This window comes from Cannabis sativa, chromosome 4 (genome assembly GCF_029168945.1).
Source record: "Cannabis sativa cultivar Pink pepper isolate KNU-18-1 chromosome 4, ASM2916894v1, whole genome shotgun sequence".
Lineage (NCBI taxonomy): Eukaryota > Viridiplantae > Streptophyta > Magnoliopsida > Rosales > Cannabaceae > Cannabis > Cannabis sativa.
Window position 1 is genome coordinate 1,344,579 of NC_083604.1, and position 16,160 is coordinate 1,360,738.

The window sequence follows — 16,160 nt, forward strand, 5'->3', positions numbered from 1 at the left end:
ACTTTCACCATGTTCAACTTCAATATGAAAATCATCATCATCATTTTACATTTCCTATCACTTCTAATATTCTTTAACCTTTTCATTTCTTCATATTACTCAGTAGTTGAAGCTGCAGACCCTTACTACGAATCTTGCATAGTCCCCAAAACTTGTGGAAACCAAACAATAACCTTCCCTTTCTTCATTCAAAACCAACAACTAGGAATGTCAATGGGGCGGGTCGGATCTGATCCGGCTATGATCCGACCTGATCCAGATCATGTATGGATCTGCCCCGCCCCGCCCTGCTGGATCAGATACTCGGATCGGATCAGATCCGACCCGCCTTATACGGATCGAATTTAATCCGACCCAACTTTTTTTTTTTAAAAAAAAAAAAAATTATTTTATATCTAAATTTATATTTTTTTTTCCAAAAATTATTTTTTAACTAATAATGCATCATTTTATACATTTATTTAATATAGTATAAAAAAATAATACAAAAACATAAATATGGTACTTTTAATTTTTTTAATAAAAATATGACATAAAAGTAGTATAAAAAAGTAACAAAAATAAAATTCTATAACTCCAAATATTATTCTTAAATTTGTAATTTCAACCAAAGAAATATACAATTTAAAATTTTAAAATAGTCAATCTAGGATCTACTTAAAGAATATTCTTAATATTTACGTGTCTCTATCTCTGGTCGTATGAGATTACTCTCTTTAAAACAAAAACAACTAATATATATAAAATTGATTTAACAAACCAGATTAGCCTGGAGACCAAAATACAGGAGACAACTCAATCTAATATAACTAACTCCATGGTCTTTCCTCAGTGTAAGCTCCATAATCTCATCTTAATTATCTTTCTTAATTTTCATGGTATTAGATTTTTCGTTTTTATATAAATAAAACTAAGTTTAATTTAAACATTTTATCGAGCACATATATCTTGTTTAGCTGTATTCTACTTTTATTCACAAAGCTAAAAACTAAAATTTACTAGTTACCCAACATAGCAGAAGTGAGTACAAAAGTAGTTTAGCCATAGTGTAATTCAGTAAATTTGATAAGAGTGTAAAGAATCTAAGCTCACCTGTTTGAATCACGAGCAGGAATATGGCCATAATATGAAATGTAAAAATATTTGTTTAAAAAGTAAAAAAGTTTTTTTTTTAAAAAAAAAAGTATATATATTTAAAACGGATCGGGTCAGATCTGATCCGTAAAAAAATTAAGCGGGACGGAGCGGATCTGATCCAAGATCCAATAAGTATCCGAATAATTTGGATCAGTAATGATCCGTTGGATCGGATCACTGACCCGATCCAAATAAATGGATCTTTTTGCCATGCCTACCAACAACAACCTTACTGTGGTTACCCTGGCTTTAATCTCACGTGCGACTCACGTGGCCGCTCCATTATCAATCTCTCCTCCCAAAACTACGTCGTTTTACAAATCTTCTACCAAAACCACTCCATTATCGTATCAAACGCTGCGTTTTGAGATCTTGATAAAGACCAAAACTCATGCTTACCTTCTCTAAGAAGCTTAACTGATTTCTCTCATGGTTTCAAGATCGCCGATGCGAATGGTGATCAGAACAGTGTGGTTTTGCTGTATAATTGTCAATCTTCTTCGACTACTATGAAGAACAGGATTGGTTATTATGAGGAGAATCGAACGAATTCGGTATTGGCTTTTTATGAGAGCGAAGAAGATGAGTTGGCTAAGGCGTTGAGAATGTGTGTAGCCGGTCCGACGGGAGATGTGGTGGCGGTTAAGACGGTGGCGGGTTTGGTAGTGAAAAATAATGAATTGGGAATGAGAGATGTGGTGAGGCATGGGTTCTTGGTTAGTTGGTTAGCTAGTAACTGTAGTTTATGCTACAATAGTGGTGGGAGGTGTGGTTTCTTTTGGGATATTTATCATTTTAAGTGCTTCTGCCCAAGGGTTAGTTTTCTCATTAGCATTGCTACGTGACGCTTTATAATTGATTAGTAAATTTTTTATTATTTATTAAATTAAAATATGTCTTAATAAAATTAGTCATTATGAAAGTGTTTTTTTTTTCATAATGACTAATTTTTTAAAACACTTGTGTTTGCTTTATGAATTCAGAGAGAAAAGAGATGCATGGATTCGGACTAGGAATTGGACTTGCACTAGGTAATACTCCTTATTTAGTCATTTTTTTTTCTTACTCTTAGTATTATTGTTTAGAGAAATGCTAATGGGTACTATGGTGGACAGTACTTTCTTATGTGTTAATATCACTAAAGGTTCAATTATAAGTATTTGGTCCCATATAGTTTAAAGTAATAACTTTTAAAGAGTATTGCTAGCCAATCAGAAAATAACACGTTTATAAGATATTAAGCACTACTGGTACCTAATAACAATACTCTAGTATTTATTACGTATTTGTGATTTGTGAACTTGTGGTCCTAATAGTACTAGCTAGTATTGTAGTGACATGTGTTCATTTTCTATTTATTTCTAAAATTTACATCCTGTAAAATTTGTTAAACTAATAATGTACATCATATTAAAATTTATAAGATAATATCACTTAATATACTTAATGCGATCATAATGGTCATATAATGTAAATCTATGATCATTTTCAGATTATAATAACCGTTTATAGTTGCAAATGTAATATATAATTAATCATTTTTGCGACCATATGTACAAGAAGATTATTATTTTGCTAATATTTATTTTGTTAAGTTATTTTACTAATAAAACTTTTATAAAGAATATTTTTATAAAACACTTTCATATTCTTTGAATTTGTTTTGACATTCTTTTTAATCCTTATATATTCATATTTAATCTTAAAACACGCTTTATAAATGAAAAAAATTATTACAAAAGATATATAAGCAATTAATCACTTTAATTTGTTGAAATTTCTTTGCATCCATAAAATATATATCTTTTATATTAAATGATATGTAAGTGTGGACCCATTGATTGATTCAACATGCATGTGAGTTTGTCCATTTCATTTTCCTTAACCTTTCATCTTTTATAATAGAGCAAACGTTAAATAGGTTTCATTTCATTGATTGCATGATGTAGGTGGAATAGTAATTATTGTGAGTGTACTACTCCTAACCCACACACTATGGAAGAGGCACCAAACTAATGAAAACGTTGAGGCCTTCCTTAATAACTATGGCCCCATTCAAGTTAGAAGGTATAGTTATTCCAAAATTAAGAAAATGACAAACTCATTCACTCAAAAATTAGGCCAAGGAGGCTTTGGTGATGTCTACAAAGGAATCTTAGATGATGGCTCTTTTGTTGCAGTGAAGGTTTTGAACCAATCCAAAAGTAGAGATGGGCAAGATTTCATGAATGAGGTAGCAACCATAAGCAGAACTTCCCATGTCAATATTGTTACTTTATTGGGTTTTTGTTTCGAAGGTTCTAAAAGAGCTCTAATATACGAGTTCATGCCCAATGGATCTCTTGAGAAATTTATATTTGATGACAATACAACTAATGAAAACATTCATCAGTTGGATTGGGAAACTTACTATCAAATCTCACTCGGCATTGCCAGAGGACTCGAGTATCTACATCGCGGTTGCAACACAAGAATTTTACATTTCGACATCAAACCTCATAATATTCTTCTTGATGTTGGTTTTGTTCCCAAAATTTCGGATTTTGGCTTGGCCAAAATCTGTAAAACAGACGAAAGTCGTGTTTCAATGTTAGGTCCAAGAGGGACGGTTGGATACATTGCACCTGAAGTTTTTAATAGAAATTTTGGAAATGTGTCACATAAATCTGATGTCTACAGTTATGGAATGATGATCTTGGAAATGATAGGAGGAAGATCGAATATTAATGTTCAAGTTAATAATACAAGTGAGATATATTTCCCACATTGGATATATAAACACCTTGAATTAGATGAGAATCTTGAATTAAAGAGAATTGTTAATGAAGAAGATGGTGTGAAAGTGAAGAAGATGATAATAGTAAGCTTGTGGTGTATTCAGACCAATCCTTCAAATCGACCAATTATGAGTCGAGTTATTGAAATGTTGGAAGGGAGTGTGGATTCATTGGAAATTCCACCCAAACCATTTTTGTATTCGCCTTCAAGATCACCACTCCTATAATCTTCTCAAACATTTGTATAACTGAACATACTTGTGTTAATAGTTTCAATACGAATATATGCATTAGATATTGTTGGAAATTTTCTCATTGCACTTTGAATAAGAGGATTTCAATACTTGTGGTATATTTTTTTTAACAATGTATCATCAATTTGACATTTCATTAGAGATTTTCTTAGATCTACTAAATAAAAAATAATTTTTCTCCCTATGTTAATTGTTTAGTAGATGGATTGAGAGGAAGATGAATGTAGAATCTACAATGGACAGAGAGAATAGTAAATCTGATTTATGTTGTTTGTAATAGTAATAAAGGTAGAAAGATGGAGAGAAAGTTAATTATTAAAACTACCACAGTATCATTTTTAGTAGAGTTTTTTGCGGCAAAACCTTTTCACTTGTATTTCACCCTCCAAGTTCAAATTTTGGCGGTAAAACCCTCCAAATTACTGAGCTAGTAGCAAATTTAAGGTGTCATTCGGTTAACTGTCACTATAGGCTGCTTATGTGTACACCTTGTACACATGACACATTTATAATAGTTACCTAATATTAGTATTAAAAAATTATTTTTAAAATTAAATAAAATTATAAATATAAAATAAATTATTTTAAAAAATAAAAAAAAATATTATAAATTTGGAAATAATTTATATACTTTTAAAATAATAATATTATGTGTACCAATATAAATTTGACATATGTACAAAAGTGTACACATAAGTACTTTATATTGGCAATTAACTATGAAAAATGAATGATATCTTGAATTTGCAAGCAATTCACTAGTTTTGGAGAGTTTTAACGGGTACAAGTAAAGTAATAGTTGAGAGAATTTAGCCGCAAAATACTCTTTTTAGTATAAAGATAATTTGAATATTTGGTGTATTTATTTTATCTTTTACTTCTATCCTTCATAAAATAAAGGAAGTGGAATTTTAAGATTTGGAAGGAGAAAGTCTACGTCCACTTCTCCCCACCCTCTCTTTCTCCCTCCTACCAGATAATGGAATTAACCACCCCTTTCAACTCTCTCCACCCACCCACCCACCCATTCTTTCTACCAAACATAGTGTTAATATCTAATTTACATTTATATGTTTCACTGCATAATAAAATAGGAAAATTTGAAAAACTATACTTTAAAAACTCTAATATTTTATGCTTAAACTAATACATTTTAAAATAAAACATATATGACACTTTTATAAAAAACACAAGAATAACCCTCAACCCAACCGAACCCTCAACCCCCTCACCCCCACTCCGACCACGAGACGACCCAGCCCCCTCACCCCCACTCCGACCACGAGACGACCCCCTCCTCCGACCGAGACGACTCCGAGCGGAGACCCACAGCCCCGATCCGACCGAGACGACTCCCACCGCCCCGACCCACATAACCTTCAATCTCAAATTTTAACCCACAACACCATCGGACCCAACCCACATAACCCATCAGACCCCCACCCATCGGACCATCAGACCCCCACATAACCCATCGGAGCCAACCCACATAACCCATCGCACCCCAACCCCATGAGAATGACCATCGGACCCCAACCCACAACCCCATCAGACCCAACCCACAACCCCATCAGACCCAACCCACAACCCATCGGACCCAACCCACAACCCCATCGGACGGCATCGGACCAATAGGAGGTCCGATGTCTTCAACCTCAGATCTCAAAAAATCCAAAACTGACCGAGGAAAAACTAACCGTCGACATATTCACGACTGCGGGTGGTGGTCGTGCGTGGCGTGGTCGGGGGTTGCTGTCGGTGGTGGTGGGTGGTCGTCGATGGCCGGGCGTGGTCGGGCGCTGAAGCCGTGGTCGTGCGTGGTCAGCGAGAGGGAGAGAGAGAAGTTTTGATTTTTGTTTGGGATTTTTTTTTCAAATAGGAGGGGTATTATGGGAAAAAATCAAATGTAGTCATATATGGGCAATTTTAATAAATATAGATTTAGGGAAATAATTTTAAAGTGCTTTATGGATAGTTTTTCAAATTTCTCATAAAATATATGGTAGATAGCAACATAAAATTATCTCTAATAGGAGATGTAACGTTGAGCTATATTTGACATAAAATTGGTTTTCGATATTTCTATATCAAATTTTATTATCGTGTTTCATTACATAACCGTAAATATTAACGTAAAATTTAATATATCATTTAATGTAAAATTTATTAAAAATATAAAGTAATAATAATGTAGAAGTAAATATATGTGGGGTTTATACCTTTAACGAGTTAAACATTTTTGTTAGTTAAAATTTGTTTGTTAAATTCTGTTAAGTTGGTTGGTTTGTATACACTTATACTGGGTTTTATACATAAAGACCAATGTTACTATTCAATAGGAAGATAAAATAGTGAGAGTGAGTGTCATTGTAAAGGCCTGAGTTGTTCAAACTCTTGTCCCTTGAGAGAGCCATTTCAGTAAGAGCAAGATTCCATTTTGTGCATGTTTTTGTCACGGTCATGTATCAACTCTCAGCACCATCTTTAATCAATAAAGGTAAAAAGCTCAAGGCGGTTCTACCTAAGGAGTTTCTAACTTGTGATCGAACCTTGTAATCCAAAGTGTTCATACTCTGTTTTAACATTTTCTTGTTGTGCTTTTCTGATTTTAGTTTTCTTTGTTAGAGCAACTCCAAGGTAGCACTAAAACTTAGATTTAGTGTATAAAATCCATCCAACGTAGCACCAAAGTTTACAGCATATATACCGTGTGGCTACAGTAGATGGTATGTTAGAAAATTAATAATATACCCAAGATCTATTTGTATATAACATAGAACACAATAATAAGATATAATAATTAGGTATGTGTACCTGATTGATCCATAGCAATTATCTCTGTTTGATCCACAGCAGTTACTTCAATTTGATAGTGCAATACTATCAACTAAGTCTTCCTCCCTAGATCTCTAAATCAGAAGCAGTTTATTTTATCTGATTATCAAAAGGTATACAATTGTGATGAGACAATATGTATTTATAGAGTTAGGGAGGACTTAGCTACAAAACCCTAGTTGGACTGGGCCTGCTCATCAAAGGCTTCAGTTAACTAGAAAAGCCCACACTTTTGCTTCACCTAGACTTTACACACAGATGCTAAGCCCATTAACAATTGATCACCAACAACATGGGCTAACACAACAAAGAACTATCCAATCAACCCAAGTTTTAATAAAACCAATAAAATTTAATGTAAGCCCAAATAAAAGTCTAACATTCTCCCACTTGGGCTACATTGATTTTAATACATATATATTATATATCAAAATAATTTTGTTTGAAAACGACTCATGGGTTGAACAACAGGAAAACATTTGTGGCCACTTTAAAAAATGATAGTTCTCTGATAGCATCTCAACATACCGGTCCAATTTAACCTTTGATAATGAACTATGACAGTCATATTGTTTTTAACTCAACAAAAGACATTCATAATCACAAATACCAAAGTATTAAATCGACATGGTCAATAAGTCTAGTAGTGTGGTAAGGAATTATGTTCAACATGTGATCAATTTAAAATAACATAATATCCTTATCAGTCCTCAATTTCACTGATACCGTGATGCTTAATAAATAAGCCAGTGAAATTAAACATACACCACTTAAAATAAGTTAGTGTCACTAAATATGCTTAAAGAATTAAGCCAACAACATATCATTGTCAATAAGCAAATAAATTTAAAAGACAATGATCACAACAATATGAACCACATGCTTTCAATTCAATCATTCTCGAGAATATAACAAAACATAATTGAAAACATATCCATTCAATAATAAAAAATATTGAAACAAAAAAATGTAGTTCATAACTTTATTCAGAAAATTATAAATAATAATTTCTAAAAACAAACAGAAAACAAAACTCCCACTAACCCAAAAGATCAAAAGATTCTAAAATGCCCATATTAACATGTTTATTAAACAACACGGCACTTAACCCTTTGGTTAGAGGATCAGCTAACATCGACTCGGTCTTGCAATTTTCAATGACAATGTCTCCTTTCTTGACCAAGTCTCTGACAGTGAGATACTTTATTTCCATATGTTTAGAAGCACTACTAATCTTGTTATTCTTTGAAAAGAAAACAGCAGCATTATTATCACAATAGATTAGCATAGGTGTGGAAATAGAATACACCACTCGTATCTCCGAAATAAAATTCTTCAGCCACAAAGCTTGCAAAGATGCCCCATAACATGCAACAAACTCAGCATACATAGTAGATGATGTGATCAAAGTCTGTTTGACACTCTTCCAAGAAATAGCAGCACCTGCCAAGGTGAAAATATAGCCAGAAGTTGACTTCAAATCATCTACACAACCACCAAAATCTGAATCTGAATAACCAGCAACTCGAAGATTGTCAACATGCTTATACACAAGCATAAAACTCTTCGTTCTTTGAAAATATCTCAAAACTTTCTTGGCTGCAACCCAATGATCATGGCCAGGATCAGATAAATATCTCCCAAGAACATTTACTACGAAAGCTATGTCAGGTCGAGTGCAAACCTGAGCATACATCAAACTCCCTACTACACTTGCATAAGGGATGTTCTTCATTGCTCCTCTTTCCAAGTCGTTCTTAGGACATTGCTGCTTAGTGAACTTGTCCCCTTTCAGAATAGGAACAAAACCGGCTTTACACAAATCCATGTTGAACCTTCTGAGCACACGATTAATGTAAGCTTCTTGAGATAAGCCAAGAACTTTTCGATTCCTGTAACGATGGATCTCAATCCCCAAAACATAGGATGCCTCTCCAAGATCTTTCATATCAAAATTGGAAGACAGAAAATTTTTGGTCTCATTTAGTAGTGACAAATCACTACTTGCAAGTAAAATGTCATCTACATAAAGAACAAGAAAAATATAACGACTCCCACTGATCTTCATATAAATACACTGATCAAACTTGTTCTCTACAAAACCAAACGATGTCACAACCTTGTCAAACTTCAAGTACCACTGGCGAGATGCCTGTTTGAGACCATAAATGGATCGTTTCAACTTGCAAACTAAGTGTTCTTTTCCATTCTCCTTGTAGCCTTCAGGTTGAGACATATAGACTTCCTCATTCAATTCTCCATTCAGAAAAGCAGTTTTAACATCCATTTGATGCAACTCTAAATCAAAATGCGCAACTAAGGCCATAATAATTCTGAATGAATCTTTAGTGGAAACAGGTGAGAAAGTTTCAGTGTAATCAATACCTTCTCTTTGAGTAAAGCCTTTAGCCACTAAACGCGCTTTAAACCTTTCAATCTGTCCCTTTTTATCCCTTTTAGCATTTAAAATCCACTTACAACCTATTGGTTTAAAACCATCAGGTAATAAAACTAGCTCCCATACACCATTTTTCTTCATGGAGTCGATCTCATCATCCGTAGCTGCTAACCATTTTGAAGATTGTGGACTATTAAGTGCTTCACTAAAAGTGACAGGATCCACAAAATGATCAATATCATATTCTCCTTCTCCAAGATAAACAAAATTATCATGACACTTTGTTGACTTCTTTTGTCTCTGAGATCTTCTTAGAGGAGGTACTTCTGGAATAACTTCTCTTTGTTGATCATTGTTTTGAATAACATCTTCCACAACTGGAATTTCTTCAATAACAGGATTCTCATTAACAATAGGAGCTTCATCATTAATAGGCCCTTCATCAATAATAGGACCTTCATCATCTTCGATATCGGGAGCAATGTATTCATCAACAATGGGAGCATTACCAACTGGAGTAGGATTGAGACTACTATTATCATCTCTTGAAAATGACACAGGAATACAAATTCCTTTAGATGACTCCCCCATTTCAAGAGATGTTGAAGGAATTTTTTTAGCAACATCAAATTCCAGAAATTTAGCAGTCTGCGATTCAACAATTCGTGTACCACGAGTAGGACAGTAAAAGCGATAGCCTTTCGAGCGCATTGGATAACCAATGAAATAACAGCGATTTGTTCTCGGATCTAACTTTTTCAAATTAGGATCATAAATCTTTACTTCAACTGGACAACCCCATACACGAAGATGATTCAGACTAGGCTTCTGCCCAGTCCACAACTCAAAAGGGGTTTTGGGAACAGATTTACTCGGAACACGATTTAAAATATAAGTTGCAGTCATAAGTGCTTCACCCCATAAAAACTCTGGAAGATTTGTTCTACTCATCATACTTCTAACCATATCCATGAGAGTGCGATTTCTCCTTTCAGCAACGCCATTTTGCTCAGGTGAACCAGGCATAGTGTATTGAGCAACTATACCAATTTCTTGTAAGTACTCTGCAAAAAGCCCCATGTGTTGTCCAGATTCTATATAACGACCATAATATTCTCCTCCACGATCAGAATGAACAACTTTGATGACTCTTCCTAATTGTTTCTCAACCTCATTTCGAAAAATTTTGAGTTTATCAAGGGCGTCAGATTTTTCTTTAATTAAATAGGTGAATCCATAACGAGAAAAATCATCGATAAAAGTGATAAAATACTTATTTCTGCACAACGTGGTGGAATAAGGACCACTGATGTCCGTGTGGATAATTTCCAATAAAGATTGACTGCGGTTTGCAGTCTTCTTTCTTGTTTTAGTCAATTTTCCACGAGTACAATCAACACAAGTATCCCAATCAGAAGCATCAATAGGAGGAAGTATTTCAGATTTAATTAAACGATCAACCCTTTCTCTGGAAATATGACCCAATCTTTTGTGCCATAACAATAAGGATGTTTCCTTAATATGAGGTCTTTTACCCACAGTATTCACAACATTAAAAGAGGAATCTAAAGGAGCCAATGACAACTTGTAAAGACCATCAGAATAAAAGCAATTTCCAATAATTCGAGAGTCAAGCATAATGTCAACATTATCATTTGCAAAATGAAAAGAATATCCTTGTTTAACCAAAAGCGGAAGCGAAACTAAATTCCTTTTAAAAGTAGGAACATAAAAAGTATTGTTCAAAATAATCTTAACACGAGAATCAATAGGAACATCAACTAGATTAGATTCAAAACAAACACATACTAATGGATTACCTGATTGTGCTTGCTTCTTTTCTAACCAAGTCTTAAATTTGTGACAGTCCGTTCTCCGATGCCCCAATTTTTCACAAAAGTAACACTTCACATTAGAGTATTTGGACTTTCCATTGTTATTCTTCTGTTTATTCTTATGCTCCTTACCATTACCATTCTGTTTAGTAGCACCATCATTTTTATTCTTGAATTTTCCTTTTCCTTTGTTGGGCTTGAGGTGAGAAACATAGTTAGCAGATTCATTCTTCTCCCTTTTAAGCTTGCTTTCTTCAGCTACACACTGGAAATTAGGTCGCTGATAGTTCATGTTTGATTTTAAGTGTTGTAGGCTGTCTTGATAAGGCTGAAAGAGGCAGGAAGATCATGAAGAGCTCGATGAATAATGAAAGAGTCAGGAAGAGGAATATTACGATCTTTCAACTTGGACCGAATATTCACCAATTTCAGAATAAAATCTCTCACTCCTTTTAATTTATCATACTTAATGGTTGTCATTTCATCCATTAGATGTCCAGCTTCAGCGTTTTCACCAGTGTCATATAGTTTTTCTACAGCATTGAAAAACTCTTTGGCATTTGTAGTGTCTGGCAAACCACTCAATAGATATTCAGGAATGGATCTTTTCATAGTAAGAAGACTAAGAAGACTTGACTTTTCCCATTGTGCATGATGAGTTCTCTGGGCAGCTGTACTTGAGTCAGTAAGATCAGCAGGTTTTTCTTCTCGTAGGCACAAGGCCAAATCCATTATGCCTAAAGTAAATTCCACATCTCGTTTCCATGTCTTGTAGTTGGAAGCATTCAAAATATGGATGGAAGCATTATTGTTGTTCATAGAAAAGGAGACTGAAAAATTCAAAAAATTAAAACTTGAATAAGCAATATGAGCAATGTATTAGAAAATATTGTAGAATCAACTGGTCATTATAAACTCCCCTTTGGGGTGAGAATATAACACACACATGATCTACCTTCATGAAGTTAACAACAAAGAAAAAATACATATCATTTAAGAATTTTATTACCTTTGGGCAAATAAATTTCTTAAAAATATGTATTAATTCAAGCAAAAAAAAAAATAATAATAAATTTATATATTTAAATTATTACCTTTAGGCAAATAATTAAAATATATATATTTAATATTAACTCACTTCATGGAATGTGAACTAATATATGTAAATACTACCTTTGGGCAAGTAATTACACATATAGTCAACCAAAAGATATAATATTTTCTTCAACATGTGAAATTTGGTGATAAAACAATCTTTGAAGATTAATAATTTTCAACTAAATTTCCAAAAGAGATATATAATTGCTTTTATTATATTGATAATCAAAAAATAAAGTGTCCACCATAACACATTATTTTTGTATCAAACAACCAAGTTTTATAATTTTAGAACAACAAATAATCAAAAGATGTGAATATGAGAAAATTGGTAGAGATTACATAGTCAAGATAAATCAAATAAGAGAGTGACTATGTCTGAAGGAACGAGAAGAAACCCAAAAAAATTTCTATGATCGATAGATTTCGAAAAATCATCAAAAAATATTTTTAATAATTTTTTTAACTACATAATTATTATTAAAATAATAATTATTATTAAACGGAGTCAAAAAATTAATTAAAAATCATAGAAAAATCAGAAATTAAATTTTAAGCACGCTGGAAAAAAAGAACGTCGAAAAACAACATCCCACGCGGCCCCACGCGCCCCCACGCGCCGCCTGCGCGAGTGGGCTTTGCGGCTGGGAGTAGGGCTGAACATCGGGCGGGTTTACCGGGTTTCGGGTTGGCGGGTTTCGGGTTCACGGGTTTCGGGTTCAAAAAATTGAAACCGAACCCGGACCCGAATAGGGCATGGGTTGGCGGGTTGGCGGGTTGGCGGGTCACGGGTTGACGGGTTTTGGTTGGTCGGGTTTAGCGGGTTGGCGGGTTGACCCGGTCAACTCAGTCAACTCGGTCAACTCTTTAAAAAAAATTAATTTTTTATTCAAATAATTATTTTTTTTTATTTTTTTATTTATTAAATTAAGCATATATAATATAACATTTTGTTCATAGTATCTAAGAAAAAAAATACATAATCAATCTAACCAACAAACAAACAACCTATTTATCAAAGATTCAAATCAAACTTCATATTCATGTTCATGAATCATGATAAAAGTGAAAACTAAAATATTTCAAAATACATCCATATCCAATATCCATAATCCATAAAAATCTAAAGTCCATATTATATATATATATATATAAAGAGTAATAAAAGAAATATATATATATATATAATATATTTATAAACCGGGTTGGTGGGCGGGTTCGCGGGTTCAACCCGAAACTCGGTACCCCTAAAATCTCAACCCGCCAACCCACCCGAAGGGTACCGAATACCCAACCCGCCCGAAACTTTTTTAAAATTTTTTTTTTGCGGGTTCACTAGTTCGGGTTCGGGCGGGTTGCTCGGGTTCGGGTCAAACCCGTTCAAAATGTTCAGCCCTAGCTGGGAGTCCTTCTTCTTCCTCCAGCCGGGTTGGAGGCGGGTCATGTGACCCGGTTCGGCCCAGTCGGGTCTGCTCGTGTTTTCCGGCCAAAAAATCGACGAAAACACCGGATTTTGCATGGGTTTAGTTCGGGAATCGATTTCTAGTCAATCTATGTCTCTAATTTCGGCTATTAATTGCTAAAAAAAAAAATAGATCTAAAGAAAAGCTATCCAAAAAATAAAGAACATAAAAAAAATTATTTGGATATCAATCTTGATCAAAATACAAAATTAATCATTGAAGAACATTCATAAACAATTAAGAGATATCTATAATCAATTTTAGATTAAAAAACAATAAAATCAAAACACACAAATTATAATTTTATAATGTAATTATATAAACCCTAAAACTTTAAAGTTAAAATTCTCATAATATACATAATGATTTCATGCATATAATATATCAATAGAACGAGAATTTAATGATATACAAAACTCCTAAAGTTTTAAGATTTAAAAAACAAAAAATTCAACATAAAATAATAACGAAATTAATATGTAATTATGGATAATTAACATATACAAATTAATTATACTAATTATAGGTTCTAAATCATATACAATAGGCAATCTGATACCACATGTTAGAAAATTAATAATATACCCAAGATCTATTTGTATATAACATAGAACACAATAATAAGATATAATAATTAGGTATGTGTACCTGATTGATCCATAGCAATTATCTCAGTTTGATCCACAGCAGTTACTCCAATTTGATAGTGCAATACTATCAACTAAGTCTTCCTCCCTAGATCTCTAAATCAGAAGCAGTTTATTTTATCTGATTATCAAAAGGTATACAATTGTGATGAGACAATATGTATTTATAGAGTTAGGGAGGGGACTTAGCTACAAAACCCTAGTTGGGCTGGGCCTGCTCATCAAAGGCTTCAATCAACTAGAAAAGCCCACACTTCTGCTTCACCTAGACTTTACACACAGATGCTAAGCCCATTAACAATTGATCACCAACAACATGGGCTAACACAGCAAAGAACTATCAAATCAACCCAAGTTTTAATAAAACCAATAAAATTTAATGTAAGCCCAAATAAAAGTCTAACATGGTATATATGCTGTGGCACTGTAGCTACGACATTCTTTTTTTTTTTAATTATTATTATATATTATTTAATTTATATTATAGGTATTGATATATATTATTATTTGTATTTATAAAATTAAAAATGTTATTTTTACAATACACTCCCTTAAAATAGATCAATCGATGCAATTCTATTTATTGTATCTGGGATAATTTTTTAGCTTAATTTTTGTATAGTCGTCTATATTATAGTTATTTAAGACATCTTACAAAATTTCAAAAAATTTGAAAAAATTTAACATGCCGAAAACAAGGTTCAAACTGCCTATTGCACACGAAACTCTTTTATTTTATATGCGCGTGAAATAGACTGTTTAAATCCTATTTTCGGCGTGTTAATTTTTTTTTTTGAATTTCTCAAAATTTTACAAGATGTCCTAAATAACTGCAACGTAGACGACCATGAAACAAATTAAACTAAAAAATTCTCTCATATGCTGAAATAAAGAGGGGTGCATCGGTGGATCCTTAATGTATTGTAGAATTTTAGATTATTTTTTTTATGGTCATGTACATAATAGTTATTTAAAATATCTGGTAAAATTTCAAAAAAATTTAACACGCCAAAAATAAAATTCAAACTATGTATTGCGCGCGTCTCTTTTATTAAGATGGGTGCATTGTAAAAGCACATTTTAATTTATTGTGTGTAAATTTAAATATGAATACTATAATTATTTTTATTTTATTAAAAAATTAATATAATAATAATGAATATTTTTTTAGGATAATTTTTGGTGTTGTGGTTGGAGTAAAAATATTTTTTGACACCAAACTTAGTGATAGTGTGACACCAAATTTGGTGAGCTCGTTGAAAATGCTCTTAGTCTTTAATTTCTGTGTGTTTGTTATGCTCTTGGAGGGTGATTGAATCACCACAATATAAAATTTAATAATAAAATAATAATACTAATAGAAGTCATTTAATACAAAGGAACATGTATAATGGTAAATATAAAAGCACGATATTTATTGTGATGCATATTTTCTATCATGCTATATTGTGATTTATATTTGGATCACTTTTTGTTATGTGACAAATTTACATTACAATTGAGCATACTATTTGAGTAGACTTTTTATAAAGTGAGCTATATTTTGTATTTTTATTACTTATTTGCATCTTTATTGGAGATGCTCTTAGTATCCAAAATTTTGCGTTTGTAAGGGATATAAATTTAATGATATTTTACTAGTGGCATAAATACTTAATGTTTGTAAAATTTTAATTTATCAATTTTTTCTAATTCTTCTTTTAATAAATTCAAAGT

General features: G+C 32.8%; 1 protein-coding gene across 1 annotated transcript; it reads left to right on the forward strand.

The window, feature by feature from the left end:
- The first annotated feature begins 1,816 nt into the window (after positions 1-1,816).
- On the forward strand, positions 1,817-4,516 carry LOC115712394 (LEAF RUST 10 DISEASE-RESISTANCE LOCUS RECEPTOR-LIKE PROTEIN KINASE-like 2.4). The gene is made up of 3 exons (XM_030640664.2): positions 1,817-1,952; positions 2,121-2,168; positions 3,087-4,516. Exons 2-3 carry the CDS (start codon positions 2,132-2,134, stop codon positions 4,139-4,141), a joined length of 1,092 nt encoding a protein of 363 aa, XP_030496524.2. The 5' UTR covers positions 1,817-1,952; positions 2,121-2,131; the 3' UTR covers positions 4,142-4,516.
- Positions 4,517-16,160: the final 11,644 nt, after the last annotated feature.